Below are 23994 nucleotides of genomic sequence, written 5' to 3'. Positions count from 1 at the left end.
ATCGACGAGTCGTGTGTAGATAAAATATTACTGATTATATATCTCTCAATATGAAACTTAGATAAGTCTAACTTAGAGCACCTAAAACATAGAGATTTTAATGTTTAACCCTTTGCACTCCGCTGTCGCCGTAGCGGCGACATGGTTGTTTTGCTGCCTCGGCACTTTAAGAAATTTTAAGTCCTAAAATTTATGTTTTTCTTTTATAATATAAGTTAGAATATGTTTTGTTATAAAATAGCTAAGAAATAAAAATTTTGTTTTATTGAAACGACTCTATTTTTCTTCTACATCATAGGTATGTACTTGGAACTAATAGCCTCTATGCATTACTAGGCTGGAGTGCAAAGGGTTAATACATAAACTAACGCGAATGTAATCGCAAGTACGTTTCATGTAAACATTATCGCAGAAACGTTTCCTTTCGCAATTTGGTACTCGAAAAACGACTCGTCAATCTTAAATGCAAAATGCAAAAATATATAATCGTTACATGGCAAGGAAAGAGTATTGTAATTTGCGTCGTACTGTAGCATGTAAAATCTTTCGATGTCATTTCCGTGTCGCTCTTTTTATTAGTGTAATACGTATACTAGTAATTGAATACTAGCAATTGATATGAAAAAGAGACACCACCCAAGCAACACAAACGTTGAAACGCAAAGACGTTTAAACGTCTTTTGATCTGTTGTGCTGTTTGGACGCCTACAAATAGATACTACTCCATTGAAGAATCCCCTCTGTAGTATCACCAGATGTTATCACTCTTTGTACAATTTGAAATTTTCTGATAATTATGTAAATGTGTAATTTCTAATCAAAACGTGCAACATTTCCTTAAAATAATAGAAATACAAACTCAGGAATATTCTTCGAAAAAATCTTACTTCGTTTGTGATATTAAATATCCTGCGATTCTCGGCGATTTAATAATAAAATTACGTATATAATCGAAAAATTGTTAGAAAGGTCATAGAAAAATTTACATATTATATAATTAGAACGATATAAATAGTATATTCTTTTTAATATTAAAGCATACAATAATGTATTTTTCCAGATAATAAATAGTATATATGTCGCGTCCATTCTTTTTCGGAACTCAAAATACGTTTGAACTACCATTACCGAAAAATATTACAGATCTATAATCGTGATTTAGAATGGCAATATTATAACTGCATGTACACAAGTTTTTAATTCCGGCGATAGAAATTTAATAAACCCATGTATCGTTAGCTTTTGATCGTGTATAAATGGATAGGGATTTTCTGATTCTTTAGTGTTAATAACCGCGCCTTCCTAGAGATGTAAATTTCGCATAAGTACATTTTTATACTTCCGACTGATTGGAATGTGACCACTGAAAAATGTGCTTTTACAGTGACGAGACTCAGAACGCAGAAACGTTTTCTTTCGCCCGGCATCTTTCGTTACGTCTCCGTCACAATCAATATGCTATCACAGAGAAAGTTGTTGCGTTACTACATATGAATTCTTGTTGGATGGTTTTTTTTTCATTTGTTTTGATTTTACTGCAAATCATTACGCAAATCGTATCCATGGTTCTCGAAAATCTTTACATTCGAACTCATATCCTTGATCTTGTTAAAAAATAAATCATTTTGCGATATCTTATGTTACGTATCGATATTCTTAAAGATATAAGGATCGATTAACACATTTCTCTCATCGATTTATTAGTATTGATCTTTCCTAAAGCCCCAAAAATCCAAATGGAGATTCAATTAGAGCGCAATTAAACTTAACAGTTTGGATACGACGATAGAATAACGTTAGCCGGTCGACGAAAAAATACTAGAAAAGAAGAGTAAGTAGTTTGCAGTAACGTTACTCTGAACCAAGCTTAATTAATCGACAATTGCATCTTTATTTATACTTTCTTGTAAAAAAAAAAAAGAAGTCAATTTCGAACGTCTCAGACAACATATATTATCGATTCCAGTTTTCTTTTTTTTTTAAGCACCTTGCGCCTTGAATCCGCAAGTGTGAAATTATTTCGCACCAGAAACATAAAGTGTCACATCGCGGCCGGATAAATATGAGATAAAAATCTGTTCGACTGTCTTGGAATATTACGATCTTACTATACACGTATGTTGTCTTAAAGACTGGCGATTGAAGCTTTATGGCTACGTTGCTACCGTTTATATAAATGTAATCAAAGAGAACGAAGTATCATATGGTAATCTTAACGCAAGGATTATACAACAGAAACATATTATTCGATTAATAAATTTCTTTCTTTAAGAAGCCAAAAATCACAGACAATATAGTCTCTATACCGGCATCATTTACCGATAGGAATCTCAAGTATTGACATCCTTACTGCCTTTTGTACCACTTACGATGCTACCTATATCAGATGCTGTCGTTTCTATTAATTAAACTATCTTCCTTATCAACCGGCGGTGGGCCCGTCGTCAGAGTTGTGCTCGGCCCTGCTGTTAAGTAACCGGCGGATACAGGAGTGCCAGCTGATGAGACAAACGATTTATAGAGATTTAGTAATTAGCTGAGAACGTCACAACCGTTTCTTACCTGTAAGGTAACCGGAACTGGTATTATTAGAAATGAACAAGTCGTGCCGCTGATCCTTATACTCCGCCCATACGCTCGACTTTTCCAAGATGGCGTTCACTTTCTCGCCGAGCAGCAGACTCCTAGTCATGGCTTTCAAGGCTTTTACTATTTGCGCTTTAGTCGTGGCGGGATTCTCAACAATATCCAGTCGTCCCTCCAATATATTCAAGAGATATGGTACCATCTCGGCATCCAGCGCCTATGCAAATAATGAGAATGAGAACATGTTTCCGTTTCACCTCTCTTTCGCGTACGCACCTGTTTGATAAGTCTGTCCTCATTCGTCGAGAATAATCTATTCAGTGTCTCGCATGCTACCGCTATCATGTCCTTCCTCGATTGCATCGCATGCTTCAACGGGCTTATACATTCCGTTTGACATATAGACGAGATACAAATCTACGTGGATGTAAAATCGAGCAAGTTAGAGAGCATAGCTACACACCGGCGACACGCCAAGAGCAACTTACTTCACTCGTAGCCAGCTGATGTAGAATCAGTATAGCCGTCTTGTACACCGACGGCTGACTGTTTTGGATGGCCATTTGTCGGCAAAGTCGTGGTATGTGACCCAAGGATGGTACTTGGTCCGCCAAAGTGGGTTGCGCTTGGAGCAGACACACAAGAGCCTGCGTCGTTAATTCCAGCATATCCGTCTGGTTAATCAGAAGTGCGAAAAAATAAACGTGTAAATAAATAAGGAGAGGCAACATTCCCCCCTCCCTTTTGCAAGTCTAATTAAGCATTTATTGTAACACTCACGTCAGTCTTCTCCTTGGACATCAGCGTCAACGTGGTGTCCATCAGTTCGCTCAAGAACTCCTTGGGCTTCCTGAGCGCCCAAGCGGGACTGGCTATGAATAATCGGAGATACACTCCGCCTACGACAGGTTCGTTGGTTGCGATGTCGATATTGTTTTGTGTATCGGGTAACTTTAATATGGCATTAGGATTCCGTCTCTGCAGTGCGTGGTACCTAAACGGCGGGAGGACGATTAATCGAAAAAAAAAAAATCGGTAAGAAAAAGAAACGGTTTCCGAAGCTTACTCGTCCTTTAACTCCGCGATGATTCTCGCTACTTTAGCTTTTGCGTCATCGTCCCAAATTAATTCGGGATTCTCGTGCTTCGTCTCGAACATATGGACGCACTGCTTGGGCGCATCGCGAATAGCTTCGCTGAACAGCCTGGGTAAGAATTTCGACAAGTCGAGCTTCACTTTCGGCCCGGCCAATTTGTCGGACGACATTTTTGCGAGTAATTCAGCTGCAGCTTCCCTTATCTGGATATTGCTCGAGTTACAAAACAGATCAAGAACGTAAACAACAGCTCCTGGAAAACGTTAGCAAAGTGCAGTTCACCGTTAGATTCGGTCGTTTCATCGATACGCTACAGATTAGCATGTAGCTGCACAAACCTTTGACTAGTGCTTCTTTTACGATCTTAGTCGCACTCATCAGCGCATACAAAGTTTCTAATGCGAGAAGCTGACATTCCTTTAGGCTGTGCAAACATAACAACAAATGCACTACAACTTCATTCGCGGCAATGTCGTCAACGCATTCCTGATTTTTGGTAACGTTACTGATTACTTCCAGAGCGCTCCTCTGAATGAGTTTGAAATTGTTACAACTCAGAAGTCCGAACAGCAATTTGAAATGTCCCATACACTGCAGCTCGATTCCAGGATTATTTTTGATAATATTCTTTAGTGCTCTGAGCGACATGACGATGTGCTCCAATTTTTCATGGTCCTTTTTACCCAATGCGACACTTCCCAACGACGTTAAGTACTCCCAAGATTGCGATAAGAAATCAAGCAAGTTTATCGTGAAACTCTTTGGATTCTGAAAGTTAAACAGTTCTAACTAAGATTACTTTGGTCACTTTCGTCGATCGTAATCGATTATCTTCAGCTGGCTCGTGTGTGTCTTTCTGGAACGGATTAGTTTACCTCTATCGGATAGACCGGTTGTTCATTGTACACTTTCACGAATATCTCACCGATTACCAACTCGTCGGCGTGAGCGGTATACTTAAAGTCGCTGAAGTCGTGCTCGAAGTTACCACTATTGCTCAACCTCTCCTGCCGTTTCATTTCTAAGTATTCGTTCAACTCCGCCCGCGTGCCATTGTCCCAGATCAAGTAAGGATTCGAACAGTTAGAATTTAATATCTTTAAAATCTCCTCGGGTTTGTCTTTAACAAGCTGACGCGCCAGGTATGGCGTTAACAGATTCTCCAAGGCGGCAACCGTAACGGGATTATGGGGCGTCTCGTCTTCCCCCTTCATGTAACCACCTAATCTGGCGCAAGCACGGACCGCCAGCTTAGCTAAGTTATTGGCTACTTCCTGACGATTCTCATCCTGATTTCTCTCCACGCCGCCCTCCTCTAACGTGTAATCATAGTTAAACATAAAGAGCAACAAATCCCACAAAGCGCCGGATTGTAATAGCTGCATTTGTAATATGCTATCTGTAGCGAGAGACGAAATGCATTCTGTGGCGACTGCGCATAGCTTTGTCAAGTGCTGGAAAGAAAAAATAATGAAAATTATAAGGCACTTCCTCGAAACGGAATAAATCGATTGATCCCCCCCTACACATATAAAGAATATCAGGCTCTCGGGATGTACGACTCTTAAATATAGTTGCGAGGTGAAAAAACTTCTTAAAAAGTTAGTCATCGAAACGTTTGGATTCATTTCTAATCTCGCAACTACATTTCAATTAAGGCGTCCCACATGCTACAAAAGCTAGACAAGATACGCTCTGGTGGATACCTTGAAGTGCAATATTCTGCAGAGGTCTTTCACAAGTTGCGGCAACTCGATGATCTTGTCCCTGCATCCTCGGAACGAGCCGGCGACGGCGAAACACCTGGTGATATGCGTGCAAACTTGCACCGCTATGTCGTTGGGCTTGCTCGACTTGCTCAAGACGGACACGCATCGCGTGTACGCTTCCAGCAATACATCCAAACCACCCTCCCGTCGCAGCTCCTCGGCGTTCAACGCGGAACAGTGCACCGTGTGGTAAGCGAGCTCGCTCGCGGCCGCTAGCAACGGAGCCGACTTGGAGAACAATCGCTCGTCGTCCGTCTCGAGTTTGATCGTCTTGATCAGCTGGGGATAACCAGCGTACTTGTACGGTCTGAGCTCGTCCGCGTATCGATGAAAGAGGATACTCTGAGTCCTCAGGATCAAAACGATGTTGTCGGGATTGGGCCCGGTGGTCGACCAACAGCTGCGGCTGCACAGGAATTCGTACGCCTGGCTGACGGCTTCGAACTTGTCCTGAAATCAATTTCACGTTCGCGTATTTGCGCGAAAATAACGAAATTCAGCCAGCACTTACCCTGCCCTCGGGATTTTTGTCGGGATGATACATCTGAGCCAACTTGTAAAAGGATTTCCTGACGATCGCTCCGTCGTGCTGCTTGCCAGTGGGCAGGCCGAGCTGTCTGTAAGCTTCGTCCACCGTCATCAGAGGCGGTTTCTTCTCCACTTCTTTCTTCCACGCGTCCAACACATCTTTCAACAGTTGCACCTGTTGATTGATCGCGTTAGTCAGTCACGTGAGAGAGCACCGTTTGCGGAATGACGCACGCGCTTCAACTTACAGGCTCCGGGATAGGCCACTGTGGAAACTTGACAGTATCGCAAAGGTGTCTGAGATAGAATATCTGACAGAATAACTCATTTTCCAATTGCGGGTATCTTACGGCAGGTATAGCGATATACTGATACCTGGCCATAGTATGACTTCGTAACTTGGGCGTAAAATCTGCAATGTGCGCAGCAATTTTCTCGATAAGCATTCGTCGCATTTCTGCGTTCCAGATTGCTTCCGGCGTATCGTAATCTCCAAGAAATATCTGCGCGAATTTCTCTGCCCCGTGATTTTCTAAATAACTCACCATCGCGTCGGGCAACAGTTGGCCGAGAATACTTCGTTGCATGATATCTGAGGAAGTATTCTGAAAGATAAAACGACCGGATTATTGTGTGTCGTTCGAAACGAAAAATCGCTATGCAAACTCACATCGTCGCTCCTGAAGGCTTGCTTGGTGTGCGTGAGCTGTAAGAATCTCGCGATCGGCAGGACGTTCGAACCGGTGTACATTAAGATAAAATAAAACACGCCGGTGAGATAAATTTTCGACACGTCCGCGTTATCTCGCATGATCTCGCACAGCAGCGTGGCGACTCTCTCAACTAGAATCGGATCGAATGTTAGCAAAAGCTGTACAATATGCGGCAGGTATTGAAGGTCGGACAGCAGTCGCTTCACGCGCGGTAACGGTCTGATCACCGCGTCGTCGGCGTCTCTGCTTGGGAAGTATTCGCACATCTTGATTAAAATATTCAAGATTAATGTAGCCAGATCACTTTCATTTATTACGGGAGTCCCCCTCGCGACGAGGCTCCACTTTAATTGCGGCACTTGTGAAATCGTCTTCCACCCGTCCAGCCCTTGCGCCCAGACTTTCGTCTTGTGAGTCATTTGATTCGAGGCGTACAGTTCTTTCAGATCTTTCAGACTGATCGGTCCTTCGCGTTGATCCCCGTTGTTGTAATACCACTCCTTCTCCATCCGTTCCTGCTGCGGGCCCGCCTCTATCACGTTCGTCTGCGTAGGTACGACCGCTCGGGAGGTGTGCAAATGTGCCAGCGTCAATAAATCGACCAAGGTTCGCACCCCGTTTTGATCCATTATATCTTTGACATTTCGCCTATGTAATATGAGTTTGTTTACGAACATAACTAGCCTATCGCGCTCCGTTCTATCCGTGCAACGCTCCAACATTCCTAGTATATATTTTGTGTCGGAGAATGGACCAATGTCTTCGTAGTATCGACCGTACACTATCGTCATTGCTTGCAAGCAAAGGCACTTCATTTCGATTTTTGCAGTCAATAAGAATCTATGGTATAAATCATTAAAAAACTCGTATCTGCAACGGAAAGGTGATATTTCAAAGTGAACCTTTTTTACGCGACAGAATTGACGACGCGTTCGGTTACTTACGATTTCCTAATCGGGCTGTCGGGACTATCCTTCTCCAACAGAAGTCTCAAGTAGTAATCTCCAATTTTCACTTCATCCGAAAGACATTGATATTGCACCTCAAACTCCCTGTGATTCCACGCGATCAACGTTCCGCCGGCCAGGTCCTTGTCCGAGCTGAATGCGCGAATCTCATTTTCCAGCGCTATCCTCAACTCCTCCCTCGTTTTGTGATTCCAAATTAAGTTTGGCAGTGCGTGATCTTGATTAAATTTGTAATAGAACAGTTTCCAATTAGCTTCAGATTTAATTCTTTCCCTGCGCTTCCTCAACACTATCGGACGCTCTTTGATCTTTTCCCTCCGCTCGATGCCGATACGAGCGCCCCAATGCTGCAGAGCGTTCTCCACGTGCTTCTCGACTACCCGCATTTGCCGCTCAATAGCGATCCACTGTGGACTTTTCTTATTTTTCGACGCATGGTCTATAGCTATCTTCAAGTTGTCACGATTGTTCAATCTTTCTTCCTCCAAGAACGAGTCCGGCACTTTCTCATCGGAGTCCAAGTAATTCAATAGACCAACCGGCTAAGAAGAATTCAACAACGTTACGACAGTAGGTTCTACACAACGAAGAAGTATCCCATACTCACCATAATCCGTTTCAACAGTCCCATAGCCGTGGGATGTCCGGTCACCCACAAACCCACCAGATGTCGGCATAATTGTCGATGCGTCAACAATCGACTGTCACTGCCAACGGTGAACAAACTGTTCATTAGATGTCTCGGCAACGCTCCCTCCGCAAGCGCCAGCTCTTGCATCTTCGCCGCTACTTCGGGCGCGCCTTCCTCAATGATCGCTCGCATTATCAACCCAGCACCTTTCACCACAGCCAGCGAAGGATGTTGGAACAATTTAAACAGAGATCTGCCTCTCGCAGCGACCATCTCCAGAAGATTGTCGAAGTGTTTACCGTCGGTTGTCTCGCTGTACGGTACACATAGGGCGAACGTTAAAAGATCGAGCATAGCGGACACTACCAGCGCACCTGTACCGTGATTCTAGAATATTGCGAAAAGGACATATTGAGAAAAGGACGTATCGCACGTAACGACGAATTCAACACCTGAGCGTTCTGTACTCACAATATGATTCACCCACATCTCGAGCAAGCTTTCTAAAAATTTGTTGCTGCTGAGCAAACTACTTTTGTTTAATTGTTCCTGCCTTAAATCGCAATCATCATGCATCGGCTGCATCAGAGTGCAAATACAATCTATGGCAGCTTGCGTTACACCGCAATTCTGTCGCTTTAAAGCCTTTACGACCTTAGTTCCAACAGCTTCTCTAAAACCAGGAAGTGTTGTAAATGCAGTGAAACCGATTTTGCTAGCCACCAATCGTCGTAGTGCATGAAATTGTGCCTCTATCTCACTGTTTGTCTCTAGATCTTTGCTGATCAAAGTATTCAAAGCTCCGAGAATAATCTTGTCTTTGTTTTCAGTAAAGATTCCCTGTAAGTAGTCATTCATGATACGATGTGCTTGGAGTTGTAACGTTGTTACAGTCCATTCAAGCGGTACAACATCCTGGACAAACAGAAAATGTTACGTCTCCTTATGTATTTTTTTACTAACAGACTCAGATGGAAATATTTTGTCTGATTTGAAACTTTATAATCTTTTATTTTTCAATTGTATCGCGCGGCGAAAAATTTACGTAAAAAGATGTAGCAGCCAATGTTTGCTAAAGACATCCCCTCTGCAGTGGATTTCTTTCCTTTCCTTCCTTACTCTATTATTATAAAGCTTCGAAAATATTTCAATCTCTGTCAATGTACCTTAACCGCTTCAATGTGCTGTATAAATGTGTAATACTTTTATGGATATAAACATTTAACTCTCTCTCTCTCTCTCTCTCTCTCTCTCTCTCTATAATGTATCTCATTTATAATTTTAAATGCAATCATAGATAGAAAGAATGTATGCTTTATCTTACGTCTTGAGTAACGGAATAATTAAGACCACTGTACGGTATGTTTGCGTTAAACCTCTCCAGAATTTCAGCGAATGTACGTCCTCCGGGTGGTTGTTGAAGGAATTTAACATGCGTCGTCTCGACCTCTTCGTCGACAGGTAAACTGAGAGGTCCGAGTCTTTTGCCTCTAGCTATGGGATACATCTTCACATGAACATCTCTATTGCCGGATGCTCTCACACCATCCAGCAAAGACGCTAATAAGGAATCTCTATTCGTCGCGGTATAACTGCGCGTTTGACCATTAAGGTATTGTATGGTAAACAGCTGAGGGTTATCATTATCACGAACCAAAGTGAAAATATCCGACAATGGCCTGAGAGTACAAATGTTGTACGTCTGAGGATCTCTTTCCAGCAGGCAGGTGTCCGAGAGACACAGCGTTCTTCTTTGCGGATCCAAATGCCTGGAGGAAATCTTGTGTACAGTGAATTCCGAAACACTCGTTATATGCTCGTCGCCACTAAATTTCCCTAATCTTTGAGCAATGAAGTTGTCCAGTTTGATAGGCTCCTTCAACATCTTTATGTTAATGCCTAAATTGTTTAGCGCAGCTTCCTGTAACTTTTTTTTGATCTCCTCCATATGCACGGAAGCAAAGAGATGCAGGCGACCGAAGCCACCGCATACAATCACAAACCCATTGGGATAATCTTTCATCGTCAGCAGTCCCTCGAAATCTTTATAACAATAACTAGCTAATACCATGTTTGTTGCAGGATCTAACTGATCGAGACTGTACGGCGTTATTTCTAATACTACGGGTAATCTTGTATCAGACCAGTGGTGTTTGTAAGCTTGATATCTCTACAATTAAGATAATTGTATTTCACCAATGTTATTTGCAAAATTATACATAGCTTATCTCTTTCTCTCTTGCATATGTAGATCCTTTTGTACATACTATACAATATGTAAATGATACCAAAGATATCAAAATTATCGGCCATATGGCCCTTCCTGCAGAGATAACATAAGCCAGACTGTGTTACGATATATTTCAATATTAAGAGTACGTGCTATCGGAAAATGAAAGAGAAATGGAAGAGAGAAAGAAAGAAAAGCAAAAAATATACATGTACACATAAACTCACCAAAGTTTCTTTAGGTTTTTCAAACTGATTCCTGTATTTCAGAGCTTCGGTCAGTAAATGTGGTCTGTGCTCCGAACTAAACTTCATTGTATCATTCTTGCGCTCCTTACGCACAGTTATGGTAAATTCATGGGAGCCTAATTGACTTTTATTCGCTGGCTGTACACTTATGAAGTCAGAATACTCCCACTTGTTTGTAACATCTAATGTGCCAGGATTATATGTTGTTATCCCCATGGAGCCAATGGAGAAGATACGTTTGTACCTAATTATACGATTTAGATATGAGAATAAACATGGCATCGCTATTAAAAGAAAGATCATAGTGTTATCACAGTCTCGCTATAATTGATAAAGATATTCCAAATTATAATCGATCATGAGTAGTCTGTGACGTTTTAGATATTTACTCGTCGCTCTACAAATCTATCAAATATCTTTAACTCAATTATGGAAACCATCCTTTTACACGAGAAAAACCACACTTACTTTCCCTTCCATGAATGCTTGGTAACCAAAAAGCATGCCACATCTTGATTGTCCTTTATCGGCATCATTGTTTCATTTCTCGCGGACGCAATCGTACCGATCTAAACAACGTTTTAACAAATCACTGAACATTACTCGCACAAGACAAGTGGCGTAGGAGAACATTCGCGCATGAGTTATAAAATTACACGACAGTCATTATTCGAAGTACAGGCATAAGGGAAAAGGATATGAACTTTTTTACCGTGTACCCCTTGCCCCTGATCTTTGTTCGAAATACTTATTTAGGCACACTTTAATTCCTTTTATCTAACAAATGTCATTTTCGAAAGGTCCGTCAGCCTGGAAGCGGCCATGATGGTCGTGGACGGGGGTGTTACCGAACAGCTGTTTCTAGATGTCAGCACTGCGGCGTACGATATACGCAATGCTCACCTTTACTGCCAGTACCTATCTGTATTACCAAGCGTATTGACATTGTGATCATTACATTACATTAGTTAAAGAAAAAATGCAAAGAGGTTAACAAACATGGTGCGTTTTCACGCCGACATACGTAATTAATTCACATATAAAAAAGATTGTTTTTCGGATTTACCATTTGATCGACTAATACAAGATCATCTAGTCAATACATTCCACACTGTTTGATAGTTGGAATTTAAACAACACATTTTATAAATATTATAATATGACATTTGTTGTATTGTATGACTTGTGTATTAGGTTGGTTTTGAGTCAATATACCTACCATATAATAAGAGTTTATATATTGTACGCTATGTGCTCTCTCTCTCTCTCTATATATATTTCTTATTTATGAAATTATATGGAGTTATGTGTATACACAAAATTTTTATTGAAATTATTTATTGAAAACTTAGATGAGTGTGATCTCATATTCTTCCCTTTGGATTAATAATAATAAAATAATGAGATTGTCAATATATACAATATGTACTTTCTAGAACAATTAAAGCATGGATGAATGCAAAAGGTATAGCGAGAATGAGGAAGGAGAAATTATATCAGATTTTGAAGAGGATTTTACAGAAGAGTTATCTAACTATCCTCATATTTCACAATTTATATACAAGCTACGTGACCATATCAAGAAGCAACGGAAGAAAATTAATAAACTACGAAATAAACTTGCTGAACAGGTATATATCCTTGGTGATATAATAATTCTAATGTTTGATTATATGAATTAGTCACATATATAACTAAGAAATACATAAAAATGCATTAGATTGATATTGTGACTAATAAAGAATTAATATAGATCGACTACAAAAATATGGATTGTAGGAATCCATATTTCTATAGTAAAGGAATTGGTATTGATATTTTTAATGTAATCTTTCTAGTATAAATTGTAAAATGTTATATAATTGTTTTTTTTTTTAGAAACATCAAAATCTACTTCATGAGAAAATAAGTATAGACTGTGGGATTCAAACAGATCCTCTGAATCTCGATAAGTCTTCATCGCAAGATTGGAATATTAGTAACAATGATAGATCACCTAGTATAGTAGATCAAGTGAAGCAGGTAGCAGAGTCAGCTTTATTACAAACTGGTTTTGTATATGAAGAAACATCTGGAATGTATTATGATTATAATACTGGATATTATTATGACACGGTATATATAAATATATCATTAAACTCATATAAATCAAGATTTTCTGCGCTACATATCATTTCTTTTGATGCTGCACATAAAAAAGTGAAGATAATGAGCATGAATATTTATAGTACTAATGTTATTTCAAAGAGACAAGGCCTGTATTATGATGGAAATACTGGGACATATTACTACTACGATGAAGCTAGTAAGACGTATCAATTCCACAGTCAAGTCCAAGTTTGTACAAATGAAGCTACCAATACGCATCATCCTGTTACGCAAAAGAGGGAAGAACAGAGCTCTGGGAAAGTAGATAAGGTTTCTATCCAATTGATCCCATAGTTTTCGTGGCATGCGTTTATATAAGAAAACATTTAATATGTCGTTTTCGATTACAGGTTTCAGATGAGATAGATGAATTAATAAAGGACTTCTCAGATATATCAATTGAAAGATACAGGCGACACGCTTTAGGTAATTATCCTATGGTTTTAATGTGCACACGTGTCTCTCTTGTAGGATAACGTGAAAAAACGAAAATATGAAGAAGAAAATTCGGGAGAACCTGAGGATGGTGAATGTTCAGAGAGCGAGACTGACGACATATCTGAAGAAATTACTCCTGATCTATCTACTAATAGCGAAAGCGACCGTGAAGAGGAACCAGGTTTATTATTTATATATTTACTTTTTTATCTTTATTTTAGAGAAAGATATTTTATATCATTGTAAAATTGTTCTTTCATAAATATGTATCGTGAAACACGAAACATGAGAAAATTTATTTTTACGTTATATTATTAGATACTATTACTTGAAGCTATTCTTTATTTTTTATTTTATTAGTATTAATTTTCCGAAATTAGTTTCTAATTGTTCTTATAACAGAGAGGAAAATGTTCTACAAAAATTTCGATAGATCTGCTCGCTTCTGGCTTCATCAACTTCACATTTATATAAAGCTTCATTTATTACCTATTACTTCGGTCGGTAATAGGTTGATAATTTGCCGTGCTTATATTTCTCATAGAAACCTTATGAAAGGTTCAAGCAGAAAAAAATCATAATTGTGGAAAGATTGTACACTATTAATATAACTCGAGGTTACACATGCTAATTATCAACGAATAACATTATGGATTTCAAGATGAGAATATTTTTAATCTTAGATATAGCAAAAAGTTACCCACCATGCATGAGGATTATTGTGAAAGAGACTAATTTGGCGAAATTAAAAGTGGGATGCCTTTTCGTCGTAACATATACAGGAGGTTCATTGGGTAGAGAAGGAGATCACTCGGTATTGATACCGGATGTAAATATCAGCAAGGTATGATAACTGTTTCAAAGAATTCCCACTTTCATCATATATCCTTGCACCGCATTTTTCTTCTATGATATTAATAATACGACGATCCCTATATGCAATATTTACAGTACCACGCACGCTTTATATACGACGAAATGAAGAAGCAGTATCAAGTAATAGATTCTGGCTCAAGAAACGGCACATTTTTGAACGGCAAGAGACTGTCGGTAGCTAAACAGGAATCCGAGCCTCACGAGATAACGCATGGTTCGGTCATAAAGACCGGCGAAACAAAACTGCTGTGCCACATTCACAACGGAAATGAGACATGCGGTCACTGCGAGCCAGGTCTCGTCCAACGGAACATCAATTCCTGCGAAAGCAAAACTTGGAAGAAAAAACTTCACAAGGAGGAGCTACGGCGTCTAAAACACAAATTCGGAGTCGATAATGTTATATCCGGCAATCAATTCGCTTCGGGTTATCAGGATAGAGCGCAAGCTAGAAGACAATACGTGGGTTCCTCCGATCATCATGCTAAGACGCAACAGAGTTCCCTCGACTGGTAAGCATCTTGCAACGTTCAAAATAAGCTCGCGTTTTACTCACTGCGTTGAGACTCACCAAAGATTCATTGCTCGCAGGTCGATATCGAAGGACAACAAAGGATTCAAAATGCTGGCGAGAATGGGCTGGTCAGAAGGTAGTTCCTTGGGTAAAGACAAAGACGGAATAACGGAACCCGTAAGTCATCTTCTTATCGTTATTAACTTATCTCGACTATCGTACAGAACGAAAACGGGAAAAAAGTCTTGACGGACAGGCCGTCGCCAGGCTCTTATCTCTTGGAACGATTGAATTTTCGTTTCACGAGAAAATTCACTCGCCGTCGCAAAATGTATCGTTGCGGAAGGAGAAATGTCGGCTCGCTCGCGCGGAGAAGGAAGGAAGAAAAATGCAAAGTGTAGCGATAGATCGGGCCACGTACTTCTAATTTAGCACAGACAGGCTAGACTCGCACGTGTGCTGCCCGGAGAGGGAAAAATGAAGAGAAGAAGCGGATACACGCTCGACTCATTAGCCGAGCGCGGTCGTCGCAATCCGCGATATCTCCCCTTCCTTCCTTGTTTCCTTCCCAGCCGCGCCGATCTTGTTCCTGGCGGTCCGTCCGTGTCGCATTTCGACGGCATTTCGACGAAACGAGCGCCGTCGGCACACGAGCAGAGCATTCGTATGATAACGAGCGTAACTCTGCGAAACGTGGAAAGAAGAGACGCGCGGGCCGCGGCGAAGAGAGGTGCCCCGGGCTAATGAATGCAAATGTATTGAAATCCAAATCATTATTTTGTCTAGACGCATCGTATGCCCCATTGCATACGGTCGGCGTACGCGTAAAAGGATTAAAGGGTGGGATAAGGGGACTGTTATTTTCTCTCGTCTGGTACCTCTCTGTCCACTGTCGCCACCCATTCGCCCGTAGTCCCTTCCACCGCCTGCCTGTCTTTTTTGTCAAATTTGTCCGCCGCTCTCTAAAACCGTTGCTTCCGCTAGAGCCGCGCTTTTTGCTCGTAAAGCATCGTCCTGTATTTTCTACGTTAACACGCATCCTCTCGCTTTCTGATTTACTTTGAAACGAACGCGTAAAATGCTGACGACACATCGGTGTAATAGACAGGATTGCGGGTTATTATTCTTGCACGGGCGAGGAATGAGACCTCTTCTCGCGTTTCGCCTTCGAAAAGAAAGAAGGAAGAAGCACAGTCTGGCTGGAAGTTACGAGAGCGCCGCGACTACTTCGCTTTTACATCGGATCCGTTTTTACGTCTTTACGCGCGCCGCTTCACGCAGTTGCGCCACGTAAACGCCCGCGCCATCCTCGAGTGCGTTCTCGCATTGAGATGTGACCTATATCGTAAACGACGGAGACAGAGGAGAGAAGGAAGAAAGACGTGAGGGCCCGTAAACCAGACATTGTAAAAGCCGCGAATGGCGATTGCCAGTAAACCGCCGCGCGAGGATGCGATAGGTATATAAAACCACCTTGCGAAGGTGGTGTTATACTCGAGCGGATAAAATCTCGGCGGGTTCATTTATCTAAGTGCTTCAGCCGAGGTGGTGCGTTATACGCGAAGCGAATCGCCGTAAGTCACTTTCCAAACACAAATATTCCACAATGTATCGGCGGGCACTCGCGCGAGGACGATTTGTAAAAGCGCACGGGAAAATCGACGAATCCAAAGTTGGAACTATATTTCTTTATTTCGCCGAGCCGTAATAATCGCGACCCGCTCGAGCAACTTACAATCGGCGCGGACCGCCAAGTAGTCGCATCCGGAAACTGCAACGATTTCATTTTATAGACTTCCCTGAATATCGACTGCCATTTCGCAGATAGAGCGTACAACGAACCGCCAGTTTTACGATTTACATCCATTTCCATACTGCACCTGTTCGCGGTTTACAATCCTCGGCGGAAAAACTCGTCTGATTAATGACGCGATAAATAATCCGGAGCAATGAGGATTCGTCGTGCTTCCATAAAACCTGCGTTCGTGGAGGCGGCACACCTCCGATTTCCCGCGACGGACAAATCGTCGAAGGTATCTACGAGACCGACGAAGGAGGCGGACATTTTTGCTAAACGGAAAGGTCGTCAACTGACTCGCGAATGTTCACGCAGGAACCCAATTTTCGTCCTCTATCAGTCAGCCTGAAATTTTTTAGCTCGTCATTAGTTTGCCACTGTTCGTTAAAATGAATATAATCAATTTCGCGATTGAAATTCAAGAGAGAAGTTAACGAGCGTCAGTTTTGTCAAACAAAGTTTTTACCAGTCGATGGAGCAAATTAATAGCGCCAAATTAGCACGGAAATTTCGTTTCCGCTTGTTTGCCGGCGATATATGTCCGGCATTAATTAATCGGGATCAGGGAGAGGATGTTTTGAGAGCGCGCGAAAACAAGCGAGAAATCGGCTCGCGAAAACTTGTTGTTGCGCCTCATGTTTCTCCGCGCCGCGCCGTCTATTTGTTCGCCGTACCTTTTTCTGCCGACGACGAAAACAAAAACAGCGGCGAGAGGGGAGAAAGAAGGAGAAGGAGACGAAGAAAAAGGGAAGGGTTCGCGATGCAGCGGAAGCTGAGATGCACATACGCGCGGAGCCGCGGGCGTTACGGTGGAACGCAAGGTCGTTTCGATATTACGTAATGCAGAGAGGTAGAGACTGTGCAACGATTTCAACAATCCTCGCCGGAGCGGCGCGAGAAGACAAGATTTTGAAACTCCTCCCGCCGTATGGAATCGGCGTAAAAGAAAGGAAGAATCGTCTTCCCTCGATTGTCCCCCGAGAAGCTCGCCATCGGAATTTGGGGCGCGAGCGAATGAATGCAGCCGGAATGGGAACATCCGTGGATACCGAGGATATTCCTCTTCCGCCGCTCTGTACATTTTTTTTCGAGTCCCAACGCACGATTCCATGCGGATGTTTCAACACGCGCTCTCCAGATTTTTTCGCGTTTTTCCCAAGCCTTCCGCAAATCTCTCCTGTAATTCCGTCACTTTCATTCTCGAACGTGATTACAGCGGCGATATGTTTATGCCTTAATCGCGCAACTTGTTTGCATCCGGTATATCGGGCTCCGATCGGAATGTTTTGAGAGCATTATCCGCGAAAAACAGGCAAGGCCTACGGATACAAGAACAAATCGCCGATGTTGATTCCCGCGCCTCCGCGATTCGATAGCTTGTTGTCGTGTCATTAATCTTTTGTTCCTCCTTCTTATTTTTCTCGTCTGTTTATCCAACGTGCCTTTTTCTTTTAGCGACAACGAAAACAGTGTCGAGGGTAAAAGGAAGACGAAAGCGGAGATCGCGCGCCTACCACCGAGAAAACTTGCCGGCCGGTGTGCAAGCCGCGACAACTTGATTTTACGTACGTCCTCCTAATCCTCGATACAGTCCATCGGAGCGGACTGAATTGTCGCCAAATTCACAAGATTCCTCAGCAAAGTTTACAAAACAATGGCTTCCTTCACCAGCCGTAAATTGATAGACCTTTTATGGACCACTCGAGGATTCTCTTCTCGCGATTCTTCGACGTCTCCTCCATATTTTTCATCGATCATAACGCCGGCTTCATTAACGCCACATTAATGAGGGAGAGAAAGGGGAGATGTGCGTCGTCGGTTCCAAAAGCAGAATCGACGAAATAACGCGCAAGATTTACGATACGCTAACCGAATAGAAGATAAGAAAATTGAACGAAAAACGGAAGAAAGAGAGAAAGAAAAGCCAAGCGGCGGGAAGCAGAAAGAGGTAAAAGAGGGATGAGAGAACTTGTGGCGGCGCGTTCGGAAGAGACGCAGGAGGCAACAGGTGGGAAGCCACAGTCACAAATAAATCCAACGCAAACATCTCCGCTGTCTAGACGCCTATTCGTTGACTAACCGTAGGTAGGTAGGTACTAGATTAACGCGTCCTTCCTCGTCCTATTTATCTCCCTTGATCTTCCGTGTCGTAGCAAGCCCTCATTTCGAATGTTTTCCCGAGGAAATCGCGACGTTGACACGTTGCGTCTAATCAACGTTAAAAAAGCATTGGAAAAATTGGAAGTACAATGAAACGAAGAGTTACATTAATTTACCACGTCCTTGACAATTCATTCAAGCTTTTGTGCGCACACACAAGTCGGCAGATGTTAAAGGCTGCAGTATTTTTCTTTTTCTCGTATTCAATGTATCTCCTGAGAATGATTGAAAAAAACAACGCGGCTTCCTTTTTTATTCCGTCGCTGCTTCTTCCCGCGCGGTCGAATGGAAACGCCGAATCGACGATGCATCATTCGCACTCCCACGTCGGAGGTGTGGAAGAGTAACGATCATTTTCCGCATGCGATGCGGGGGAACTATCGCGATTCTCCCGGGAGAGAGAGAGAGAGAGAGACACGCGGAGACGGAACGAAATTAACCAGAGCTCAGCCAGGAGGAACCGGACGCGAGTGCATAATTCTGTGCACACACGGGAGGCCCGTATAACCACATCGTCGGCTTAATAGTCGGCATTGCCGTCTCTCTCGCGCACACCCGCCCACACGTTTGTTTGTATGTCGGCTGGTTGTCCGTAACGTTAGTTAGCTAGGAATATACAATCCAGTCCAGGAGAGCGGTCGATTGGTCTAGACGAGGTGTATGTATACAACACACGGTATCGACATACAAATATGTACAATGAGAGATTTATTAATTACCGCGTACCCGAACGTACGTTGCGTGCGTATCATTCGATCGTCACCGAGGAAGCGTGGCTGATTTTCAATTCATTCTACATTATACGTGAAACGCGCGTGTTAACAGTCCGGTATAATTAGGTTACTGGCATTTTCGTACATATTTGTTTCTCCGAATGCGAAGTTATCGAATCAGCGATAAGTCAACAACGCGAACAATCAGAAGAGCCCGGTCGATCCTTTTGTCACTCGGCGACGATTCGTTTGCTCTTACGATCGAGTACTATTGATTCGCCTGCATGCGTATGCATAGGTGGTATCCTTTAATGGTTTAAGTAGAGCCGGCGTATGAATACCACACGGGAGACGTCGGTTGCCCTATCGCCGCCAGACGGCTTCCGTCTGGGTAAACACACCGATATACCGAACAGTCTGGCTGGCAGGGCTTACCGACCACCTAGGGACATCCATCACTGGATTATCGCGGGAGTACGGTTAGGACGTGCGTGTATGCGTGATCGGTATGCATAAACCTCCATTCGCCTACCGCGTCTAGAGACACGAGCGTATGTTTCATCCGTGTATCACCGGATTCAAGTCACTTGCCGAGAATTTGACGAAATTCTTCCGTCGGATAAATTCACGGAAGTTGTATTTAAAATCGCATCTCAAACGCCGTACGTTCCACGGGTGAAATTGACCCGAGTCAAAAATGAAGCGAACGCTCACGAAAGAAATCCACGACTCGGAAGCCAAGTCAAATTTCGATCCTGGATTTCGGTCAAGGAGATTCCAGGAGAATGGCCTCGTGTGGAAAAAACATCGCGTGTGTTTTGACTGCGAATCGATTACTGCCGCCTCGGTTTACCTAGTTTAGTCTAGGAAGTCTAGAGCCGATAGACGGCCGCGAGCTAATTAATTCTGTATAAACATGTCGCGGTTCGACGAGCGGGAGATTACAGCCGAGCGCCTCGTCGGAGATTCCTCCGAGGTTCTTCGATATTCGACGACGGTCTTGTTTCTCGAAAGAGACGTACGTGCCGAGACAGCCTCTCTCTTCCGAGCGACACGTCCGAAACTCGAGGCGAGACGTCGTTTCCCGACGACTCGAAATGGGATTCCCTCGATGGGATTACATCCGCGTTCTCTCTCCCCATTTCGATCGGTCCGATGAATATGAGAAAAAGGGAGGAAGCGAGCGAAAGAGAGAGAAAAAGCTGACGTTTATTTGAGAGTTGCGGCGCGACATGGTGCATTCGGAGGTGGCGGCAACGACAGACACACTGGCGGCGTTGTAAACGAGCAAAGTTTCGAATCCAATATGCTGTCTCCGCGCTCCAGAGCCCATATTCAACCTGTCAAGGTGCGGCGCACGTGCGTCCACGTCGCTTCCCGGTATGCCAGACGGGTAAACCAGGACAAACTTTCGAACTGGCACAGACCGTCTGGCACCCTACCACCGTCGGAGAACCCGCGAATTCCTAATATGTTATTGTACGCCGGCACCGTTTTGTCCGCGCGCGATCGGATACGGACGGTGTCTGGGTTCTCGACCCAGGAATTTCCTTCCTCTCCAGCGAGTGTACCGAAAGTTTTCCTGAGATTCTTTCGCGCTTCATTAATCGCTTCTTCTCTTAAACGAACGGCGCATTGCACGCAATAGAGTTTCGCGTCGCACGCATATTCGGTACATCGACGAATCAGCGTATACGCATTAAACATGTCTGGGGTTGAATTAAGCGAGCGAGAGAGAAGAGTGGGAAGGGCAGGGCAGACGTCGCGACGTGTCTGCGCCATCTAATCGGTAATCACGGTACATTGCCTCCGCTTGGCCGTGTCGCTCAATCAGCTGGTGTTGGCCTATTTGCCTATTTTCTACCCTCCTAGTTTTCGCCTCGCTGCGAGACGAGACTGTCAATTTGCGCGGTGTCGCTCCAATTCAAATTCTATTCTACACTCTCAAATACTGTTGTGTGCGAGAGAGGAAAATTTTTCTCTACGATCGATGTACTTGAATAATTGAGTCGTCGATGTGTCGCTAACGTTATTACGGCAGGAGCTATTTCGGCTCCCTCTCCGCTTCTAACGAAGTTACGAAATCTAGGTCGTGGCGCTGGGACCGGACAAAATAATTCAACGGTCCGACGGCGATACCCACGACGGGACATTGTTTAATGAATATTTCACGTCGCTCACCTTTTCGCCGTGCAGACCTCCTCTCCCCGATATAATCGATCCCGCGCTGCTAAGACCTGATAATTGCGGCCCGATTGAGAGAGCGCGATAAATAATCCGAATATTCTCTCTTCCGAGCGAATCCCGTTGGCGCTTCGAGTGAGCCAGCTGTAACAACTTCCACGGTCGATGGCCCGTTGGCGTCGTCGCTTCGGACTAAAGCAATAAATGCTTGTAAACATTCGTCGATTAACGGCCGCCCCGTCCGAGGCGATTAGGGTTAAAGTTAAGCGACGAGACCGGCAATAACGCGCCTTCTATCCTACAGATGGATTCCTCCGTCTGGACGATGCTGGGCCGCAAACGGGAAGAGAAAACGAACCGAGTTATAATATATAAGTGGTCTAGACAGTCCAGACGGATGCATCATCGCTATCATCGTCGGAGTGAGAAAGCGAAACCTCTACTGCTTGTCAATCGAGTAACGACCGGTCGTTTTACGTGCTCTACGACCGTCGTGAACTCTTGGCGTTCTTACACGATTCATCGAACGCATTAAGGGCTTTCGCAAGACTCGAGAAATCGCAGACGAAATTAGCGAAAGTCCGCGTCCGGATGAAATAAGGTTGACCCAAGGGTGGTCGCTTATGAATTTATCGCGAGAGAGAAACAGGATCATGGAGAAGAGCTTGACCTGGGCGCGTCTTTCTTCTCGCTCTTCTCCTCTGTACTTTAGTTTTCGTCTCTAAGTAAGTCAAGTAACGACGGTACTTGTTTAGTAGGTAGATTGGACACTTGGCCCAAATACAGCCGGCTTTTCCGTCGAGTTTTGGCGAAAAATCACCTCCTTTCTTGGGCGAACGTTTGGAAATTGCACTGTAACGAAGAATCGCGGTTTTCTGTAATGTTGCAGATACCTATCAAAAGCAGTCACAACAAGAGCGGTCTCGGATCGAGCGAGGTGGACTTTTCCAACATCGAGATGGACGTTAACGTAGAGAAGAAACAAGCGGTATGGCGGAAAGCACAAAAACGTTACAAAGAAATAACGGATTGAAACTCGTTGAGATATCGCCTCGTGTTACATCGGGAAATAACTCTTACAAAATAGTTTAATACCGGGCCCTGAGTGGGCTGAAATAACTCTTGCGAGGATTTACAATGATATAATATACTGAATCTTGATGTGGAATTTTGTATATATGAGAATATTGTCTTTCAATTATCGACAGGAATCAATGTTGAGAAGTACACGTAGGCCAAAGTTTTCAAATACATGTACTTCGATAATGTACCTCAGAACACAACATCACGGATCGAGATATTTTTTCATTATATTTATATTTTAATTAATTTAATGCCTTTATATAATTCTTTGTTTACAAATAAAGAATATCGTGATCTTCGCTTTAGTTCAAGCGGTAATGATTCTATGGCTACGTAGTTACTTACGGAAGAGACTCGTCGGTGGACGCCGTTCCATCACTTTTAATCGTGCTTGTATATTTGGTTCTCCTGAGTCTGAAAACGGGGATTAATGGCGAAAAAACGAGGAAAACGAAAAAGACGTGCGCGTTTCTCTCTCTCTCTCGTAGAGAAGCGGACCCACTGTACCGATAGCTATTTTCGCCGATAAGATGGTATTTGGGGAGAAAAGGTATAAAACGAGAACGAAATTCGTCGCGTCGTGGTGTAAGCAGCGATAAAACGGTATTCGAGGACGAGGGTGAATCGAAGGATACGTCGCGCCGCACTCAGGAATCTCCGAAAACATCGCTGACTAATTTCCAGTCCTTCTCTCTCGCTTCTTTCCTTTCTCTCTTTCTCGTTCTCCTCGCGATAAAAAATCGATTTTATATCATCGGGGTACCTGGGGCTAATAGCGTCCATTCGCGAGGCCCACTCAGGGCCCGGTATTAAACTATTTTCTCCGTTCCAGTCGGATTTTATGGAGCTTAAAAAAATGCCGCGCGCGACAGGACGAGAGAGTGGAGGGGGGAGGACGATCAGAGATCTCGAGAGTTTTAAACTGAGTCACGAGTCTGGCCGTTACTCGACGAGAGAAACCAGTGCGATTCTTCTCTCTCTCTCTTTTTTTCCTTCCTTTTCTTGCCGAGGTAGAAATCGCGGATTTCGCAGAATTCTGTTTCGTCCGAGTCTACCTTACACAAGCGACCTCGGCGCGACAAAATCTCGGTGAAGGCCGTCTCGAGGTAAACATGTCGCCCTTTTAATAACGATCCGTGAAAACGCTTTCTTACGCGCTAATCCGCCTTTGTGTGCGTCTTATGTGATTTTCATCTAGTTTTATGGCTTTATGGGACATAACGCGTTACGTTAGCCATCGATGACTTTCGAAGGGCGACGTTACTTTTAAGTTGTTCGCTTGAAAGTTTATCGAATCAATTGCGTCGTAGT

At 43.2% G+C, this 23994-nt stretch overlaps 2 protein-coding genes across 7 annotated transcripts; one reads left to right on the top strand and one right to left on the bottom strand.

Annotated features, from left to right (window-relative positions):
* Positions 1-1908: 1908 nt before the first annotated feature.
* Positions 1909-11597, bottom strand: LOC106752163 (dnaJ homolog subfamily C member 13). 4 transcript variants are annotated; one of them, XM_014633682.1, is made up of 19 exons: positions 11474-11597; positions 11238-11338; positions 10749-11013; positions 9616-10461; positions 8763-9206; positions 8268-8678; positions 7637-8202; positions 6650-7562; positions 6228-6584; positions 5963-6154; positions 5389-5901; positions 4558-5136; positions 4021-4450; positions 3653-3935; positions 3367-3580; positions 3075-3260; positions 2863-3003; positions 2563-2803; positions 1909-2498 (listed from the first exon to the last, which is right to left on the bottom strand). In XM_014633682.1, exons 2-19 carry the CDS (start codon positions 11303-11305, stop codon positions 2383-2385), a joined length of 6765 nt encoding a protein of 2254 aa, XP_014489168.1. In that variant the 5' UTR covers positions 11306-11338; positions 11474-11597; the 3' UTR covers positions 1909-2382. The 4 variants fall into 4 exon arrangements, with proteins under 4 accessions (XP_014489168.1, XP_014489167.1, XP_014489166.1 ...); XM_014633681.1 differs by having other exon boundaries at positions 11482-11597; XM_014633680.1 differs by having other exon boundaries at positions 11238-11597.
* An 89-nt stretch (positions 11598-11686) lies between these two features.
* Positions 11687-22988, top strand: LOC106752175 (angiogenic factor with G patch and FHA domains 1). Of its 3 annotated transcripts, XR_001375127.1 has the most exons (10): positions 11687-11771; positions 12206-12400; positions 12648-12884; positions 13017-13187; positions 13389-13536; positions 14039-14199; positions 14307-14743; positions 14823-14922; positions 17999-18628; positions 22490-22576. XR_001375127.1 is itself a non-coding variant. In XM_014633702.1 (9 exons), the coding sequence occupies exons 2-9, from the start codon at positions 12218-12220 to the stop codon at positions 22631-22633; spliced, it is 1581 nt and encodes a 526-aa protein (XP_014489188.1). In that variant the 5' UTR covers positions 11687-11771; positions 12206-12217; the 3' UTR covers positions 22634-22988. The 3 variants fall into 3 exon arrangements, 2 of the variants coding, with proteins under 2 accessions (XP_014489188.1, XP_014489189.1); XM_014633702.1 differs by lacking the exon at positions 17999-18628 and having other exon boundaries at positions 22490-22988; XM_014633703.1 differs by lacking the exons at positions 11687-11771; positions 17999-18628 and adding an exon at positions 11778-11963 and having other exon boundaries at positions 22490-22988.
* Positions 22989-23994: the final 1006 nt, after the last annotated feature.

Source organism: Dinoponera quadriceps, unplaced genomic scaffold (assembly GCF_001313825.1).
Source record: "Dinoponera quadriceps isolate SergipeBrazil2010 unplaced genomic scaffold, ASM131382v1 scaffold323, whole genome shotgun sequence".
NCBI lineage: Eukaryota > Metazoa > Arthropoda > Insecta > Hymenoptera > Formicidae > Dinoponera > Dinoponera quadriceps.
Note: the sequence above shows the minus strand (reverse complement) of the source record. Positions and strands in the feature narration are given on the sequence as shown.

What these genes read in the sequence shown, in the direction of transcription:
- LOC106752163 (XM_014633680.1), bottom strand. Translation starts at nt 11,305, where the DNA reads ATGATGCCGATAAAGGACAATCAAGATGTGGCATGCTTTTTGGTTACC. An exon ending in AAGCATTCATGGAAGGGAAA is followed by an intron (nt 11,014 to 11,237) that starts GTAAGTGTGGTT and finishes TCGTATAATTAG; the next exon opens with GTACAAACGTATCTTCTCCA. An exon ending in AAGCCTTCAGGAGCGACGAT is followed by an intron (nt 6,585 to 6,649) that starts GTGAGTTTGCAT and finishes TTTATCTTTCAG; the next exon opens with AATACTTCCTCAGATATCAT.
- LOC106752175 (XM_014633702.1), top strand. Translation starts at nt 12,218, where the DNA reads ATGGATGAATGCAAAAGGTATAGCGAGAATGAGGAAGGAGAAATTATA. An exon ending in CTGGATATTATTATGACACG is followed by an intron (nt 12,885 to 13,016) that starts GTATATATAAAT and finishes GTTATTTCAAAG; the next exon opens with AGACAAGGCCTGTATTATGA. An exon ending in CGGATGTAAATATCAGCAAG is followed by an intron (nt 14,200 to 14,306) that starts GTATGATAACTG and finishes CAATATTTACAG; the next exon opens with TACCACGCACGCTTTATATA.